Below are 13,781 nucleotides of genomic sequence, written 5' to 3' on the forward strand. Positions count from 1 at the left end.
TGATGATGGTGGTGGTGATGGTAGTGATGGTAGTGATGATGGTAGCGATGGTGGTGATGATGGTGTTGATGATGATGGTGGTGGTGGTGGTGATGGTGATGGTGGTGATGGTGGTGGTGGTGGTGATGGTGATGGTGGTGATGGTGGTGGTGATTATGATGGTGATGATGGTGGTGGTGATGATGGTGATGTTGGTGCCACCCCCAGTACGTGTCCGGGGTGCTGACAGCACTAAGTGCGATGGTGTCCCTGGAGATCCCCCAAGTGAATGTCCTCTCCAAGATGGACCTCCTCAGCCCAGGGGCTCGCAAGCAGATCCACAAGTGAGTGGGTGGGTGGGTGGGTGAGTGGGTGGGTGGGTGGGTGAGTGGGTGAGTGGGTGGGTGGGTGGGTGAGTGGGTGGGTGAGAGAGTGGGTGGGTGGGTGAGTGAGTGAGTGGGTGGGTGAGTGAGTGGGTGGGTGAGTGAGTGTGGGTGAGTGAGTGAGTGGGTGAGTGAGTGAGTGGGTGAGTGTGTGGGTGGGTGGGTGAGTGGGTGAGTGGGTGAGTGGGTGGGTGGGTGAGTGGGTGGGTGGGTGAGTGGGTGGGTGGGTGGGTGAGTGAGTGGGTGGGTGGGTGAGTGGGTGGGTGGGTGAGTGGGTGTGTGAGTGGGTGAGTGGGTGAGCGAGTGAGCGGGTGGGTGAGTGGGTGGGCGGGTGAGTGGGTGTGTGAGTGGGTGAGTGAGTGAGTGGGTGGGTGAGTGGGTGAGTGAGTGGGTGGGTGAGTGGGTGGGTGGGTGGGTGAGTGGGTGGGTGAGTGGGTGGGTGGGTGGGTGGGTGAGTGGGTGGGTGGGTGGGTGAGTGGGTGGGTGGGTGGGTGAGTGGGTGGGTGGGTGAGTGGGTGTGTGAGTGGGTAAGTGGGTGTGTGAGTGGGTGAGTGGGTGAGCGAGTGAGTGGGTGGGTGGGTGAGTGGGTGGGTGGGTGGGTGAGTGGGTGAGTGAGTGGGTGGGTGAGTGGGTGGGTGGGTGGGTGAGTGGGTGGGTGGGTGGGTGAGTGGGTGGGTGAGTGGGTGAGTGAGTGGGTGAGTGGGTGAGTGAGTGGGTGAGTGAGTGGGTGAGTGTATGGGTGGGTGGGTGGGTGAGTGGGTGGGTGGGTGGGTGAGTGGGTGGGTTCGGTGAGTGGGTGGGTGGGTGGGTGGGTGAGTGGGTGGGTGGGTGGGTGGGTGAGTGGGTGGGTGGGTGGGTGAGTGGGTGGGTGAGTGGGTGGGTGAGTGGGTGGGTGGGTGAGTGGGTGGGTGAGTGAGTGGGTGGGTGAGTGAGCGAGTGAGTAGGCGGGTGGGTGGGTGAGCGGGTGTGTGAGTGGGTGAGTGAGTGGGTGGGTGGGTGGGTGAGTGGGTGAGTGAGTGAGTGTGTGAGTGGTGTGAGTGGGTGGGTGGGTGGGTGGGTGAGTGAGTGAGTGAGTGTGTGAGTGGGTGGGTGGGTGAGTGGGTGGGTGGGTGGGTGAGTGAGTGTGTGAGTGGGTGGGTGGGTGAGTGGGTGGGTGGGTGAGTGAGTGAGTTAGTGAGTGGGTGGGTGGGCGGGCGGGCGGGCGAGTGAGCGGGCGGGCGAGTGGGTGGGTGAGTGGGTTGGTCTTTGAGTGGGTGAGTGGGTATTTGGGTGAGTGGGTGGGTGGGTGGATGAGTGAGTGAGTGGGCGCGTGGGTTGGTCTTTAAGTATTGCGTGGGTGAGCAGGTGATTTGGGGGGTGAGTGGGTTGGTCTTTGTGTGTGGGTGTGTGTGTGGATGGGTATGAAACTGGAGCGTGCCACTAAGAGGTGGGGCCTTACCATCAGCCCCACCAAAACTAAGCACCTGCCTGGGTATTTTGTACCATTGGACACTCCACCCCCACAACTCCCAATCGGTGATGGGGCAGTTGTGGAGAGAGTGGAGAGTTTCCCATACCTGGGCAGTGTGCTCATGACCGGCTCCAGTTTAACAGCAGAGGTCTCACTCTGAATCAGTCGAGCGGCAATATCTTTTCATCGGTTGCGTAACGCTGTGTGGAAGCTACCTGGTCTGTCGCTCCGCACTAAGCTTCAGGTCTTCTCGGCCACGGTCATTCCCTCCCTTCTCTACGCTTGCGACACGTGTGTGAGTTGGTATGTGTGTGTGTGTGGGTATGTGTGTGAGTGTGTGTGGGTATGTGTGTGTGTGTGAGTTGGTATGTGAGTGTGTGTGTGTATGTGAGTTGGTATGTGAGTGTGTGTGGGTGTGTGTATGTGAGTGTGTGTGGGTATGTGTATGTGTGTGAGTTGGTATGTGAGTGTGTGTGGGTATGTATGTGTGTGTGAGAGTGGGTATGTGTGTATGTGTGTGAGTTGGTATGTGAGTGTGTGAGTTGGTATGTGTGTGTGTGGGTATGTGTGTGAGTGTGTGTGGGTATGTGTGTGTGAGTGTGTGTGAGTTGGTATGTGTGTGTGTGGGTATGTGTGTGAGTGTGTGTGGGTATGTGTGTGTGTGTGGGTATGTGTGTGTGAGTTGGTATGTGTGTGTGTGTGTGGGTATGTGTGTATGTGTGTGTGAGTTGGTATGTGAGTGTGTGTGGGTATGTGTGAGAGGATGTGTGAGTGGGTATGTGTGTGTGGGTATGTGTGTGTGAGTGTGCGTGGGTATGTGTGTGAGTGTGTGAGTTGGTATGTGAGTGTGTGAGTTGGTATGTGTGTGTGTGGGTAGGTTCCTGGAGCCGGATCTGTGTGAGTATCTGGACGAGGGATCTGGGGCCTGGGCTTCGGAGAAATTCAAACGGCTCAGCAAATCCATCAGCGATCTGGTGAGTGTGTGTGTACATGTGTGTACAAATACATGTGTTTATACACACGTGTGTATGAGTGAGTGTATGAGTAAGTGAGGCTATGAGTGAGTGTATGAGTGAGTGCATGAGTGAGTGAGTGTATGAGTGAGTGAGTGTATGAGTGTGTGTGTGTATGATGGTGTGAGTGAGTGAGTGTATGTGTGAGTGAGTGTATGAGTGAGTGAGTGTATGACTGAGTGTATGAGTGAGTGAGTGTATGAGTGAGTGAGTGAGTGTATGAGTGAGTGAATGTATGAGTGAGTGAGTGTATGAGTGAGTGAGTGTATGAGTGAGTGAGTGTATGAGTGAGTGAGTGTATGAGTGAGTGTGTGAGTGAGTGTGTGAGTGAGTGAGTGTATGAGTGAGTGAGTGTATGAGTGTGTGTATGAGTGAGTGAGTGAGTGTATGAGTGTGTGTATGAGTGAGTGAGTGAGTGTATGAGTGAGTGAGTGTATGAGTGAGTGAGTGTATGAGTGAGTGAGTGTATGAATGAGTGAGTGAGTGTATGAGTGAGTGAGTGTGTGAGTGTGTGAGTGAGTGAGTGTGTGAGTGAGTGTGTGAGTGAGTGTATGAGTGAGTGTATGAGTGAGTGTGTGAGTGTATGAGTGAGTGAGTGTATGAGTGAGAGAATGTATGAGTGAGTGAGTGAGTGTATGAGTGAGTGTATGAGTGAGTGAGTGAGTGTATGAGTGAGTGTATGAGTGAGTGAGTGTATGAGTGAGTGTATGAGTGAGTGAGTGTATGAGTGAGTGTATGAGTGAGTGAGTGTATGAGTGAGTGAGTGTATGAGTGAGTGAGTGAGTGTATGAGTGAGTGTGTGTATGAGTGAGTGTGTGTATGAGTGAGTGAGTGTATGAGTGAGTGAGTGTATGAGTGAGTGAGTGTGAGTGAGTGAGTGAGTGTATGAGTGAGTGAGTGTATGTGTGAGTGTTTGAGTGAGTGAGTGTGAGTGTGAGTGAGTGTATGAGTGTGTGAGTGAGTGAGTGATGAGTGTGTGAGTGAGTCTATGAGTGAGTGAGTGTAGAGTGAGTGGGTGTAGTGAGTGAGTGAGTGTGTGTGAGTGTGTATGAATGAGTGTATGAGTGAGTGTGAGTGAGTGAGTGTATGAGTGAGGTGAGTGGGTATGAGTGAGTGAGTGTGTGTGAGTGAGTGAGTGTGTGAGTGAGTGAGGTGTATGAGTGAGTGAGTGTGTGAGTGAGAGTGTGAGTGAGTGTATGAGTGAGTGAGTGTATGAGTGAGAGTGAGTGTATGAGTGAGTGAGTGTATGTGGTTGAGTGAGTGAGTGTATGAGTGAGTGAGTGTATGAGTGAGTGTTGAGTGAGTGTATGAGTGAGTGGAGTGTATGAGTGTATGAGTGAGTGTATGAGTGAGTGTATGAGTGAGTGAGTGAGTGAGTGTGAGTGAGTGAGTGTATGAGTGAGTGTATGAGTGAGTGAGTGATGTGTATGAGTGAGTGTATGAGTGAGTGAGTGTATGAGTGAGTGAGTGTATTAGTGAGTGTATGAGTGAGTGAGTGATGTGTGAGTGAGTGAGTGTATGAGTGGCTGTGTCTGCGTGCGGGCGAGCAGGTGGACGACTACAGCCTGGTGCGGTTCCTGCCGCTGGACCGCAGTGAGGACGACTCGGTGGACGCCGTGCTTGCCCAGGTGGACTCAGCGCTGCAGTACGGGGAGGACGAGGAGCCGAGGGAGCCCCGGGGTCGGTACCACTACAACCACCACCACCACCACCACTACAACCACCACCACCACCACCACTACAACCACCACCACTACAACCACTACAACCACCACCACTACAACCACCACCACTACAACCACCACCACTACAACCACCACCACTACAACCACCGCCACTACAACCACCACCACTACAACCACCACCACTACAACCACCACCACTACAACAACCACTACAACCACTACAACCACCACCACTACAACCACTACAACCACCACCACTACAACCACTACAACCACCACCACTACAACCACCACCACTACAACCACCACCACTACAACCACCACCACTACAACCACTACAACCACCACCACTACAACCACTACAACCACCACCACTACAACCACTACAACCACCACCACTACAACCACCACCACTACAACCACCACCACTACAACACCACCACTACAACCACTACAACCACCACCACTACAACCACCACTACACACCACCACTACAACCACTACAACCACCACCACTACAACCATCACCACTACAACCATCACCACTACAACCACTACAACCACTACAACCACCACCACTACAACCACTACAACCACCACCACTACAACCACCACCACTACAACCACCACCACTACAACCACCACCACTACAACCACTACAACCACCACCACTACAACCACCACCACTACAACCACCACCACTACAACCACTACCACCACCACTACAACCACTACAACCACCACTACTACAACCACCACCACTACAACCACCACCACTACAACCACCACCACTACCACCACTACAACCACCGCCACTACAACCACTACAACCACCACCACTACAACCACCACCACTACAACACCACCACTACAACCACCACCACTACAACCACCACCACACAACCACCACCACTACAACCACTACAACCACCACCACTACAACCACCACCACTACAACCACCACCACTACAACCACCACCACTACAACCACTACAACCACCACCACTACAACCACCGCCACTACAACCACCACCACTACAACCCAGTCTACCACTAAACACACCACTACAACCACCACCACTACAACCACCACCACTACAACCACTACACCACCACCACTACTACAACCACCACCACTACAACCACCACCACTACAACCACCACCACTACCACCACTACAACCACCGCACTACAACCACCACCACTACAACCACCACCACTACAACCACCACTACCACCACCACTACAACCACCACCACTACAACCACCACCACTACAACCACTACAACCACCACCACTACAACCACCACCACTACAACCACCGCCACTACAACCACCACTACAACCACCACCACTACAACCACTACAACCACCACTACTACAACTACCACTACAACCACCACCACCACTACAACCACCACCACTACAACCACAACTACAACCACCACCACTACAACCACCACCACTACAACCACCACCACTACAACCACCACCACTACAACCACCACTACCACCACCACTACAACCACCACCACTACAACCACCACCACTACAACCACCACCACTACAACCACCACTACTACAACCACCACCACTACAACCACCACCACTACAACCACTACAACCACCACCACTACAACCACCACCACTACAACCATCACCACTACAACCACCACCACTACAACCACCGCCACTACAACCACCGCCACTACAAACACCACAACTACAACCACCACAACTACAACCACTACAACCACCACCACTACAACCACCACCACTACAACCACCACCACTACAACCACCACCACTACAACCACCACTACAACCACCACTACTACAACCACCACCACTACTACCACCACCACTACAACCACCACCACCACTACAACCACCACCACTACAACCACCACCACTACAACCACCACTACAACCACCACCTCTACAACTACCACCACTACAACCACCACCACTACAACCACCACCACTACAACCACCGCCACTACAACCACCATAACTACAACCACCCCGACTACAACCACCACCACTACAACCACCACTACTGCAACCACCACCACTACAACCACCACCACTACAACCACCACCACTACAACCACCACCACTACAAACACCACAACTACAACCACCATAACTACAACCACCACCACTACAACCACCACCACTACAACCACTGCCACAACCACTACAACCACCACTACTACAACCATCACCACTAGAACCACCACAACTACAACCACCACAACTACAACCACTGCCACCACCACTACAACCACGATAACTACAACCACCGCCACTACAACCACCATAACTACAACCACCACCACTACAACCACGATAACTACAACCACCGCCACTACAACCACCATAACTACAACCACCACAACTACAATCACAACCACCACAACTACAACCACCACCACTACAACCACCACAACTACAACCACCACAACTACAACCACTACAACCACTACCACAACCACTACAACTACTACAGCCACTACCACTACAGCCACAACCACCAGTGAGTGAGCAGGTGTGTGTTTGTGTAGGTGTGTGTATGTGTGTATGTATGTGTGTGTAGGTGTGTATGTGTGTATGTAGGTGTGTGTATGTGTGTGTAGGTGTGTGTATGTGTGTGTATGTGTGTGTGTATATGTGGGGAGCGATAGTGTAGCGGTTAGCGCGCTGCGCTATGAACCTGGCGACCCGGGTTCGATTCCCGCTCACGGCCAACACCAGTGACGATTATCTGAACCGGTCCCGGGCCTCCCCTAGGTCGACTCAGCCTCAAATGAGTACCTGGTGCGGCGTGCAAACATCGTCACTAGGGAGACAAAGGCGGTCGGGCGTGGTGCTGGCCACCCACCCCCTCGTGTACCGTTCCGGCCTTCATAGGTGCTCGCTAACAGCACTTGCCCCTACAGTCTGTTAAGGCTATACGGGGGATCTTTGTCTTTGTCTTTGTATATGTGTGTGTGTAGGTGTGTGTGTGTATGTGTGTGTATGTGTGTGTGTGTATGTGTGTATGTATGTATGTGTATTTATGTGTGTGTAGGTGTGTGTGTGTATGTGTGTGTGTGTAGGTGTGTGTGTGTGTATGTGTGTGTGTGTAGGTGTGTGTGTGTGTATGTATGTGTGTGTAGGTGTGTGTAGGTGTATGTGTGTATGTGTGTGTGTTTGTCTTCTTTCGCACCGTACTTAGCAAGCTGCTAATCGGAGGTGCGAAGGTGAGTGAGCGGGTGGGTGGGTGAGTGAGTGAGCGGGTGAGTGAGCGGGTGAGTGAGCGGGTGGGTGAGCGAGTGGGTGAGTGAGTGGGTGGGTGAGTGGGTGGGTGAGTGAGTGAGCAGATGAGTGGGTAGGTAAGTGGGTGGGTGAGTGAGCGAGCAGGTGAGTGAGTGGGTGGATGAGCGGGTGGTTTGAGGTTTGAGTTAGTGAGTGACTGACTGATTGGTTTCTCTGCTTTCAGGATGAAGATGCTGGCAATGATGGTGACTTTGACAACTTCCCGCAAAACTCATGAGACCCACAGACTCACTCACACAGAGACCCACAGACTCACCACACAGAGACCCACAGACTCACCACACAGAGACCCACAGACTCACTCACACAGAGACCCACAGACTCACTCACACAGAGACCCACAGACTCACTCACACAGAGATCCACAGACTCACCACACAGAGACCCACAGACTCACTCACACAGAGACCCACAGACTCACTCACACAGAGACCCACAGACTCACCACACAGAGACCCACGCACTCACTCACACAGAGACCCACAGACTCACTACGCAGAGACCCACAGACTCACCACTCACACAGAGACCCACGAACTCACTCACACAGAGATCCACAGACTCACTCACACAGAGACCCACAGACTCACCACACAGAGACCCACAGACTCACCACAGACCCACAGACTCACTCACACTAAGACCCACAGACTCACCACACAGAGACCCACAGACTCACTCACACAGAGACCCACAGACTCACTCACACAGAGACCCACAGACTCACTCACACAGAGACCCACAGACTAACCACACAGAGACCCACAGACTCACTCACACAGAGACCCACAGACTCGCCACACAGAGACCCACAGACTCACCACTCACACAAAGACCCACAGACTCACTCACACAGAGACCCACAGACTCACCACTCACACAGAGACCCACAGACTCACTCACACAGAGACCCACAGACTCACACAGAGACCCACTGACTCACCACACAGAGACCCACAGACTCACTCACACAGAGACCCACAGACTCACCACACGGAGACCCACAGACTCACTCACGCAGAGACCCACAGACTCACCACACAGAGACCCACAGACTCACTCACACAGAGACTCACAGACTCACCACTCACACAGAGACCCACAGACTCACCACACAGAGACCCACAGACTCACCACACAGAGACCCACAGACTCACCACACAGAGACCCACAGACTCACACAGAGACCCACAGACTCACCACACAGAGACCCACAGACTCACTCACACAGAGACCCACAGACTTACCACACACAGAGATCCACAGACTCACCACACAGAGACCCACAGACTCACTCACACAGAGACCCACAGATTCACTCACACAGAGACCCACAGACTCACCAACACAGAGACCCCCAGACTCACCAACACAGAGACCCACAGACTCACCACTCACACAGAGACCCACAGACTCACTCACACAGAGACCCACATGCTCACCACACAGAGACCCACAGGCTCACCACTCACACAGAGACCCACAGACTCACCACACAGACCCACAGACTCACTCACACAGAGACCCCACAGACTCACTCACACAGAGACCCACAGACTAACCACACAGAGACCCACAGACTCACCACTCACACAGAGACCCACAGACTCACTCACACAGAGAGCCACAGACTCACCACACAGAGACCCACAGACTCACTCACACAGAGACCCACAGACTCGCCACTCACACAGAGACCCACAGACTCACTCACACAGAAACCCACAGACTCACCACACAGAGACCCACAGACTCACTCACACAGAGACCCACAGACTCACTCACACAGAGACCCACAGACTCACCAACACAGAGACCCACAGACTGACCACACAGAGACCCACAGACTCACACAGAGACTCACAGACTCACTCACACAGAGACCCACAGACTCACCACTCACACAGAGACCCACAGACTCACCACTCACACAGAGACCCACAGACTCACCACACAGAGACCCACAGACTCACTCACACAGAGACCCACAGACTCACCACTCACACAGAGACCCACAGACTCACTCACACATAGACCCACAGACTCACCACACAGAGACCCACAGACTCACCACTCACACAGAGACCCACAGACTCACCACACAGAGACCCACAGACTCACTCACACAGAGACCCACAGACTCACTCACACAGAGACCCATGCACTCACGCACACAGAGACCCACAGACTCACCACTCACACAGAGACCCACAGACTCACCACACAGAGACCCACAGACTCACCACTCACACAGAGACCCACAGACTCACCACACAGAGACCCACAGACTCACTCACACAGAGACCCACAGACTCGCTCACACAGAGACCCACAGACTCACTCACACAGAGACCCACAGACTCACCACACAGAGACCCACAGACTCACCACTCACACAGAGACCCACAGACTCACTCACACAGAGACCCACAGACTCACTCACACAGAGACCCACAGACTCACCAACACAGAGACCCACAGACTCACCACACAGACCCACAGATTCACTCACACTAAGACCCACAGACTCACCACACAGAGACCCACAGACTCACTCACACAGAGACTCACAGACTCACCACTCACACAGAGACCCACAGACTCACCACACAGAGACCCACAGACTCACCACACAGAGACCCACAGACTCACCACACAGAGACCCACAGACTCACACAGAGACCCACAGACTCACCACACAGAGACCCACAGACTCACTCACACAGAGACCAACAGACTTACCACACACAGAGATCCACAGACTCACCACACAGAGACCCACAGACTCACTCACACAGAGACCCACAGATTCACTCACACAGAGACCCACAGACTCACCAACACAGAGACCCACAGACTCACCAACACAGAGACCCACAGACTCACCACTCACACAGAGACCCACAGACTCACTCACACAGAGACCCACAGACTCACCACACAGAGACCCACAGGCTCACCACTCACACAGAGACCCACAGACTCACCACACAGACCCACAGACTCACTCACACAGAGACCCCACAGACTCACTCACACAGAGACCCACAGACTAACCACACAGAGACCCACAGACTCACCACTCACACAGAGACCCACAGACTCACTCACACAGAGAGCCACAGACTCACCACACAGAGACCCACAGACTCACTCACACAGAGACCCACAGACTCGCCACTCACACAGAGACCCACAGACTCACTCACACAGAAACCCACAGACTCACCACACAGAGACCCACAGACTCACTCACACAGAGACCCACAGACTCACTCACACAGAGACCCACAGACTCACCAACACAGAGACCCACAGACTGACCACACAGAGACCCACAGACTCACACAGAGACTCACAGACTCACTCACACAGAGACCCACAGACTCACCACTCACACAGAGACCCACAGACTCACCACTCACACAGAGACCCACAGACTCACCACACAGAGACCCACAGACTCACTCACACAGAGACCCACAGACTCACCACTCACACAGAGACCCACAGACTCACTCACACATAGACCCACAGACTCACCACACAGAGACCCACAGACTCACCACTCACACAGAGACCCACAGACTCACCACACAGAGACCCACAGACTCACTCACACAGAGACCCACAGACTCACTCACACAGAGACCCATGCACTCACGCACACAGAGACCCACAGACTCACCACTCACACAGAGACCCACAGACTCACCACACAGAGACCCACAGACTCACCACTCACACAGAGACCCACAGACTCACCACACAGAGACCCACAGACTCACTCACACAGAGACCCACAGACTCGCTCACACAGAGACCCACAGACTCACTCACACAGAGACCCACAGACTCACCACACAGAGACCCACAGACTCACCACTCACACAGAGACCCACAGACTCACTCACACAGAGACCCACAGACTCACTCACACAGAGACCCACAGACTCACCAACACAGAGACCCACAGACTCACCACACAGACCCACAGATTCACTCACACTAAGACCCACAGACTCACTCACACAGAGACCCACAGACTCACTCACACAGAGACCCACAGACTCACCACTCACACAGAGACCCACGCACTCACTCACACAGAGACCCACAGACTCACCACACAGAGACCCACAGACTCACCACACAGAGACCCACAGACTCACCACACAGAGACCCACAGACTCACCACACAGAGACTCACAGACTCACCACACAGAGGCCCATAGACTCGCCACTCACAGAGACCCACAGACTCACTCACACAGAGACCCACAGACTCGCCACACAGAGACCCACAGACTCACCACACAGAGACCCACAGACTCACTCACACAGAGACCCACAGACTCACCACACAGAGACCCACAGACTCACCAACACAGAGACCCACAGACTGACCACACAGAGACCCACAGACTCACCACTCACACAGAGACCCACAGACTCACCACTCACACAGAGACCCACAGACTCACTCACACAGAGACCCACAGACTCACTCACACAGAGACCCACAGACTCACTCACACAGAGACCCACAGACTGACCACTCACACAGAGACCCACAGACTCACCACTCACACAGAGACCCACAGACTCACCACTCACACAGAGACCCACAGACTCACCACTCACACAGAGACCCACACACTCACTCACACAGAGACCCACAGACTCACCACTCACACAGAGACCCACAGACTCACCACTCACACAGAGACCCACACTCTCACTCACACAGAGACCCACAGACTCACCACTCACACAGAGACCCACAGACTCATCACACAGAGACCCACAGACTCACCACTCACACAGAGACCCACAGACTCACTCACACAGAGACCCACAGACTCACTCACACAGAGACCCACAGACTCACCAACACGGAGACCCACAGACTCACTCACACAGAGACCCACAGACTCACCAAACAGAGACCCACAGACTCACCAAACAGAGACCCACAGACTCACTCACACAGAGGCCCACAGACTCACCAAACAGAGACCCACAGACTCACCACACAGAGACCCACAGACTCACTCACACAGAGACCCACAGACTCACCACTCACACAGAGACCCACAGACTCACTCACACAGAGACCCACAGACTCACTCACACAGAGACCCACAGACTCACCACTCACACAGAGACCCACAGACTCACTCACACAGAGACCCACAGACTCACCACTCACACAGAGACCCACAGACTCACTCACACAGAGACCCACAGACTCACCACACAGAGACCCACAGACTCACCACACAGAGACCCACAGGCTCACCACACAGAGACCCACAGACTGACCACACAGAGACCCACAGACTCGCCACACAGAGACCCACAGACTCACCACACAGAGACCCACAGGCTCACCACTCACACAGAGACCCACAGACTCACTCACACAGAGACCCACAGGCTCACCACTCACACAGAGACCCAGAGACTCACTACACAGAGACCCACAGACTCACCACTCACACAGAGACCCACAGACTCACACAGAGACCCACAGACTCACTCACACAGAGACCCACAGACTCACCACTCACACAGAGACCCACAGACTCACTCACACAGAGACCCACAGACTCACCACTCACACAGAGACCCACAGACTCACCACACAGAGACCCACAGACTCACACAGAGACCCACAGACTCACTCACACAGAGACCCACAGACTCACTCACACAGAGACCCACAGACTCACCACTCACACAGAGACCCACAGACTCACCACTCACACAGAGACCCACAGACTGACCACACAGTATAAACCGAGAGAGAGTGATGCGTGTATCCCAATGTTTGTGTTATTTAAGTAAAGCTCTTGTTCGCACACCCAGACGAGGGCATTGTCGTCATTCTCACTCGGCCCGCGTAGCAACGGCAACACTGCACTGGGGGAGGGTGGGGGGGAGACAA

At 53.8% G+C, this 13,781-nt stretch overlaps 1 protein-coding gene across 1 annotated transcript in view; it reads left to right on the top strand.

The window, feature by feature from the left end:
* Positions 1 to 10,077, top strand: part of GPN3 (GPN-loop GTPase 3) — a 34,079-nt gene extending 24,002 nt beyond the window's left edge. The window contains exons 6-9 of the mRNA XM_076059234.1: positions 208 to 323; positions 2,690 to 2,786; positions 4,376 to 4,503; positions 7,994 to 10,077. Of these exons, the coding sequence (XP_075915349.1) occupies positions 208 to 323; positions 2,690 to 2,786; positions 4,376 to 4,503; positions 7,994 to 8,048 (396 nt within the window). The 3' untranslated portion in view covers positions 8,049 to 10,077. The remainder of the gene's footprint in view (positions 1 to 207; positions 324 to 2,689; positions 2,787 to 4,375; positions 4,504 to 7,993) is intronic.
* Positions 10,078 to 13,781: the final 3,704 nt, after the last annotated feature.

Source organism: Petromyzon marinus (genome assembly GCF_048934315.1).
Source record: "Petromyzon marinus isolate PM22_M1 ecotype Great Lakes invasive population chromosome 84 unlocalized genomic scaffold, UKy_Petmar_22M1.pri1.0 chr84_unloc.6, whole genome shotgun sequence".
Classification (NCBI taxonomy): Eukaryota; Metazoa; Chordata; class Hyperoartia; order Petromyzontiformes; family Petromyzontidae; genus Petromyzon; species Petromyzon marinus.